The sequence below is a fragment of the Mastacembelus armatus genome, chromosome 19 (assembly GCF_900324485.2).
Source record: "Mastacembelus armatus chromosome 19, fMasArm1.2, whole genome shotgun sequence".
In the NCBI taxonomy this organism is placed as follows: Eukaryota; Metazoa; Chordata; class Actinopteri; order Synbranchiformes; family Mastacembelidae; genus Mastacembelus; species Mastacembelus armatus.
Window position 1 is genome coordinate 9,757,724 of NC_046651.1, and position 6,772 is coordinate 9,764,495.

Genomic DNA, 6,772 nt, shown 5'->3' on the forward strand with positions numbered 1-6,772 from the left:
GAACGTATTTTGATAGAGCACACAAAGAAGCAAGCAGTTCCATGCTGCAACTCTTGAGCCGATAGTCGGATTTTTACGGAAATAATTGTAATGTCATAGTGACTGAATTATGTTTGTAGTGCTGATGCAGATTTATGTTTTGTTTGATCAAAATGCGAAGGTAACTTCCGCCGGTGATCTGTTCCGACAGGGTCACAGCTACAGCTCCGGTGACGTTACGTGCTTATCGCAGGTGCTGTATTTGACACATAGACTCTGAGAGCAGCGTGTCTTCTCTGTGTGATGGTCACATCTTTCGGTAAGTAACTCTTGTCAAGATGGATCCCCCCCCACCTAATGCTGAGGTCCGTCTATCGGTGGCCCAGTGTTTCCGGACTCTCTCTACATCCTCGGAAAGCAAAGACATTAGCGCGGCTCTGCAAACTCTCCACTCTTACTTGGATGAAGGACCAGAGAGTTCAGCCACTGCAGCTCAGCGGGCAGACTTCAGGAGAGCTCACTACTCTCGCACACTTCACTTTCTGCTCACCAACATCCACGCTGACTGGTTGCACAGTTTCACATCCGCCCAGCGCACAGAGTTATGGGACAGCCTGTTCCTCCGAGGTCCTCCAGAGCAGGCGCTGCTGGTGCTGATGGAGGGGATAGGACAGCTAAGGTGGGTGCTGCTGGAGGAGAGCTGTGAGGCATGTTTACCTTTTTGTCCATCACGTGATTATTGTTCTTGTCTCTTCTCTGCAGACCCAGCAGAAATCTGGACCACCTGGTCAGCATTACTGAGAGGTTCCTTCAGAGCGGGCGACTGGCTGACCTGCTGTGGTCGTACTGTCTGCAGGCAGCTCCCTGTGACTCCCCCCAGCTCCGAGAGACTCTGCTGGGGCGTGTAGTGGCGTTGCCAGACCTCATGGCCAACAGGTTACATCCCAACAACAAGCCCCTGTTTCTTCCTCAGCTGTACTACCCGTTACTGGCCTCAGCGATGCTCACTGCCCTGGAGCGGACCTGCCAGGCCCTCAGAGGTGAGGGAACCACCGTCCAAAAATGTACCAGTACTGATAGATTTTGTTAAAATGTACATACAAGAATAACCTCATCTCTCAATGTGTTTGTCTTTGTGTGACAGATGGCAATGACTGTTCCTTAACTTTTGTGGCTCAGACACTAGGAAAAGTGTGTATCCAGGGGCATAGTGGTGAGTTGACTAACATAGACTCCTGGTGGACTCCGGGTTATTTAGTGCAGGGTCCTCAGTTGGACAGGACCCCTTATATCCTTGACCGGCATTTCTTTTTCTTTGTGCAGATTTGGTCCTGGCGGTGATGGCTCCTAAGCTGTCAGCCCACACGCGCTCGGACATGGTGTGGCAGAGGGTTTGCCGGAAGCTGCTGGAGAACGTTCCGCAGCGGTGGATGGAAAGCGTGCTCACTGGGCTTGTGCAGGCTGTCAGTGGGTAAGGTGACGATAGCTTTAGTCGACACTGGGACATTTAAACAGCAGTTTGTCTGTACTATAGCTGTCACTTTTCTGTCTGCCTATAATGCTGACTTTGCTTTGCCTTGTTTTTCAGGCCTGACGCCTTGGGACGAATTATTGGAAATCTAGTGTTAACAAATAAACAGGCCCAGTTTGTCATCACTCACAAACTGCTGTTACTGCAGTACAAGTATGAGGTAAGAAGATAATGTACAGCCTGTGTGTAAATCATGTTTGTATAAATATTGTATGAGGCATTCATTGATTTGTTTTTTTTAACCAGACTCAAGTCTTGAGAATTATACTGGGTTATCTTGCAGCAGACAGAGAGCGAAGGCCACTACTCATACAGGTGAGTGTGTGGTATGTTCAACATCCCAATGGTATCATGTTATGTTCCTCTGATTTTACATATATTTGTGTGTGTTTTCAGGTGTTACGGTCTGTGTTCCAGGCCTGGGCTAACCCCAGTGCAGTCAAACACACACCTCTGGAGCAGCAGTTGTATGTTAGCAAGGCCTTACTGATGAGTATGAGCCTGCTAAAAGACTCTGAGCTCCAGGAGCTACGTTCAGGTTTGGTTTTATTCGTTACCAAATATGAGTCAATAGATCTTTCACTCTGTAGCAGCAGCAGTAATGTGATCCTATAAATGGAAGGAGACTGATGCTTGACTCAGCTCTTCTCTCTCTGCCTCCTTTTGTCAGACTTACTTCAGTGTTTGTTAGGCGGCATGCAGAGCCACCTGAACAGCAGTGTGGTGCGTATCAGACATATGGGCATGGTGGTGGGAGAGTGCCTGAGCTCTCGCATGAATATCAACGAAACCAAGCTCAAATTTGAGGTAAAATCAATGTGTAAATTGCAAGATACAGTACTGTCACTTATGAGAGCTGCCTAGTCGGCCTGTCTGATTTTCCATGATATTTTATTGAAGTATGACGAGGATGAAGAAACTCAAGAGCTCCTTTCTCTCTTGAGTCCTGCCACTGGTGAGGAGCCAGATCCTGATGCTGTAAATGGGTAATTATTTCAACATATCTCTAATTGTTGCATCAAGATTTGTGAAATTGGCTTTAATTAATCAAATCTATAATCTACAGAGTGGACTCTCCTCAAGAGCCCACTGATGAAGTACCTTCATCTACTGTATCAGGACCCGAACCCTCTAAAACAAATCCAGACTCTGACCTGGATAGGCAAGTATTACTTGTGTCATGCAGTCGTCAGTGTTTGGTGTGTCTGTGAAGGGATCATAGAAGTGTATAGTTAACTTCAAATGTGTTGTTGATCCAGTGATGATGAGCTCACTCCGTACGATATGTCTGGAGATCAAGAGATCAGTAAAGCATCCCCACCTCGCTACCTACGAGACTGTTTGGAAAGTACGGCTCCACAGATCTCATCTCTTTGATTTAAGTGATCATCTAATGCAGTTCTTCTAAAATGTCATATGACTTGTTCTTATTTGTCAAACCATCCAGCTTTAATGTCCTCTGATGACTCTGTGCGTGTGGAGCTTAGTTTGAGAGTTGCTGAGAGTTTGGTGAGGAAGAACGCCTTTGCAGCCAAAGAGGTATGACAGCATCACCAAGACTGATACAGTTCTAAAAGGCCGGTGATTTGAATATTTCCTTTAAAGTCAATATTACAGCTCATGCCCTAAATGATAATATTTGTTTATTTATTTTCAGATCAGTGTCCAGATGACCAAAGTGCTTCTTCACATGGAGAATAAATACAACATTAATGGCTTTCTGGTTCATAGACAGGCAGTTATGACAGCTCTCACTGTCATCGACTGTATCCCGGTATTATCTTCTACTTCAGTTTAACAGTTTGTCATCTCTTACCAATTTATATTCATTACCATGTATTATTTCTCACCTTTTAAATATCCATTCTGATATTTTTCACATAGTTCTTTTGTTCTTTGTTAGGTGACCCAGTATTTGACTACTGAGTTTTACTCTCTGAACTACAGTCTTCGGCAGCGGCTTGACATATTAGAGGTAAAAATATCAGCTGTTCCACTTTCGAGCCTTTATCATATAAATGTTTTGGTTTATGTGATCTGTGTTGGTTATTCCCTTAAGTGCATTCATGAGGCCATTCTTGATTTTGTGTTGATTTATCAGGTCCTTGCCCTGGCAGCTCAGGAGCTCGCTAAGCCAGTGACTGTAAAGAGAGACCCATCCACTGACACTACTGCTCATTTGACTCCATACCCTGGTGACAACCCTGTCCACTGGCGTCAAGTTATAGAAAAACGAATCCAAAGCAAGACGAAACGCCTCAGTAAGGTACTTAAATAAGACAGTTTCATCTGCCTTTTTGGTATTTGACTGATGTTAACCCTGAGCTCCTCAATAATTTCACTCGTTACAGGGTCACACACAACCTCCACCTAAGGCCACCCCTAACCGTTATGCCCCTATTGCTGGATACTTCTTTTTTCCACTGCTCAGGAATTATGACAAGTATGTTCTTTCATGCAAAAGCTCAGTGCAACAGCTCAGTTGTTTGTGCAAAGGTCAATAACTTAAAACATGAAATCTAATATTTTTCTTCTAGACCTCAAGTGACCTTTGACCTGTTGGGCAGCGATCACCTAGTACTGGGCAGGTTGATCCACACCTTGGGCCTCTTCGTGCATCTGGCAGTCAATGCACCGGTATTATTCATCACGATCACGTTACAATGATCTCAGTATCCAACCTCAGAGTTTCTCTTGATGTGACTGAAACATTAGACATTCACTATTGATTTTACTGAGCTGGACCATTTATAGTTCAGCTACTGTACAAGGCCAGTGACACTGTATCCCAATAAAATAACTAATGGTAAACAATGTTGTATTCTTAAATCAAAATTTAAAAAAAAAATATATATATATATAATAGCATAGCATAGCAGTATTTCCCAGCACTACTTCAATGATTTATTTTTGTTTTTGCAGATAGCTGTACAGATGGGTCGTGCTTTGCTAGACTTTGTGTGGTCAGTGCGCTACCATGTTGACCAGTAAGTATGATGGATGTCAGTGTTTGTCTACATTATTGTTTGAGGACATTTGTGGGTGTAGTATTTATGCTCAGCAATTATTAGGTAACTGTGTAATTGCAGCCATCATTCATTCATTCTTCATTTTGTCACTTGGCTACTATAACAGTAGACCTGAACACAGTAGAAGGTCTGATGTGATTACTTCAGTCTGAGTTATACCCTGTATGACGTCTTACAGGATGGTGAGGCGAAGCGTCCTCTTTGCTGTCTGCTCTGTGTTTCTGAGTATGCCCAGTCAAAACCTGCTGCAGGACCTCAGTGATCAGCTGTTTGAGACCAGAACTTGGCTGGCAGGTAAAAACAAAGCTGGTAACAAAAGTTAAGTTTAACTTCTATCGTTGCTTTATGGAACCTGGACATAAAAATTAGATTTTAAGGGCAATGGATAAATTTAAAGCCTCCTTTTATAAGGTGAAAGTCAGACATAGAATTTTTTCTGATTGTTATTACAGTTTCGTACATTAGTATTAATTACATTTTGCATGAATAAACAAATAAATAGATGATGCATCACTAATAATAGATTAACCATAAAAGACACGATTCTTGTAACTGGACTGCACCTGCATAATATAATTCTGTCAGGAATGTCCCCTCATTTACAAAGATCCACATAAACACAGCTGGACTGAACATTTCTGGGAAGTAGATGAAGTACCAGGATGTCCTGTATTTTTTTTTTTTAGCCCTCTGAGAATAAAAGTAGATTTACATTAGTGTGAGTGACATGGAGTTGAAGGGGAAAGGACTCTTTTTGTTTCTTTTTTTTCCTCCCATGTTGCATACTAATTGCACAAAGAAAATGCTAAACAAACACAGTTTCATTTTTCAGTTGTCATCATCTTAAGATACTGTATGTAGATTCTATTGCAGCATATTTTCATCGCCACTAAAGCTGCTGATCATCCTGGTTTTGTGTCGTTCTCATCCCCAGATGTAGCTGAAGGAGACCCTGATGCAGATTGTCGTGGTCTGGCCATACAGAGTCTGGTGCTGCTGGATAAGAGCCTGAAGAAACAGCTCCAAGATCCTCAAGCCCTCAGTCTGGAGTCATGATCAAAGCATCGAGGACAAACAATGAAATACACAAATTATACACAATACACATCTGTGCTGTGGGGTGGGCTTTACCTTACGTCCACCCATGTACAGACCCTCACAGAGCCTGGAGGCTTGGACTTTGGAAGTCAATGGAAATGATGTTCCGGATGCAGGCAGAGGAGCTGACCTGGCGGAAATGAATGTCCTTTTAGCTCAAGAGCTGCTTGCTGCAGGTGCTGCATATTTTTGGTCATATCCTGGAACACACAGTTAACCAGAGGAAAAGGAGGGCACATGTCTTCTCACACATCTGAAAGTCTTTCTGCATATCTAAATTATGCAGAACACACGTTTCAGTGAACTTTATGGTTTAGATGAAATTATTGCCTATAATTTATCAACCAGGCGAAATTTGAAGTGAACAGATAGCAATTTTTGCCCACCAAAAATATATGTTATGAGGATATCCTTTTCAACACCTTTCCTGTCCTGGCATATCTCTCTGTACTGGGCTTGTTTGTTGGTGAAGGACATCCTGTGAATATTTACAGGCATACACACATTCACAAATAACACAAATACTACTACTACTTCCTCTTGTGACGTAAGTGTGTTGATATGTATGTTCCCAAATAATGATACATTGTGAAATATACACTTGTTTGTCGTTTGTATTTGTACCGGTCACTGACCCTGACTTTGCCATGTTTTTTTTGTGCTATCACTTCCCCCTGAACTTTTTTTGAATAAGGCTGCATGTCAATAAGCAAGGATGTAACTATTACAGAAGATAACAGTATGATTGATTCTCACGAAATTGTAATTACTGACTGATGTAAACTTGCTAATTAGGTTACATTTGTAAATAACATTGAAGACAGCATTATACACTGTGTGCAAGACAAGCAGATTTTTTTTTCCCTGAGCGCAAACCAGGTGGTTTTAAATCCACTGAAATAGACTTAATGGAGTTCAATTTAAAGTTTCAATTAGGCCAAATTCTGAAAGTTTTAAAGCTCCTTAGTTTAACTGACAGCACAAAAATAAAAGCAGTTTTTGAGTCAGTCAATTTAGATTTGCACCTTAATCGTGTTCCTACTGATAAACTTATTAGTTCCACAGTAAAATTAAAGGATGCTTCTCAGGATTCTTTTTTTTTTTTTGTTGCTGCTGAATACAGATCCTTTTCCCA

At 42.1% G+C, this 6,772-nt stretch overlaps 1 protein-coding gene across 1 annotated transcript; it reads left to right on the forward strand.

The window, feature by feature from the left end:
• Positions 1 to 6,345, forward strand: telo2 (TEL2, telomere maintenance 2, homolog (S. cerevisiae)). The gene is made up of 21 exons (XM_026316404.1): positions 1 to 87; positions 191 to 658; positions 742 to 1,019; positions 1,124 to 1,192; positions 1,303 to 1,450; positions 1,568 to 1,670; positions 1,757 to 1,825; positions 1,907 to 2,048; positions 2,181 to 2,317; positions 2,411 to 2,496; positions 2,577 to 2,672; positions 2,770 to 2,858; positions 2,958 to 3,049; positions 3,168 to 3,284; positions 3,414 to 3,485; positions 3,612 to 3,776; positions 3,862 to 3,953; positions 4,048 to 4,147; positions 4,433 to 4,497; positions 4,718 to 4,833; positions 5,474 to 6,345. Exons 2-21 carry the CDS (start codon positions 318 to 320, stop codon positions 5,593 to 5,595), a joined length of 2,499 nt encoding a protein of 832 aa, XP_026172189.1. The 5' UTR covers positions 1 to 87; positions 191 to 317; the 3' UTR covers positions 5,596 to 6,345.
• The last annotated feature ends 427 nt before the right edge of the window (positions 6,346 to 6,772 follow it).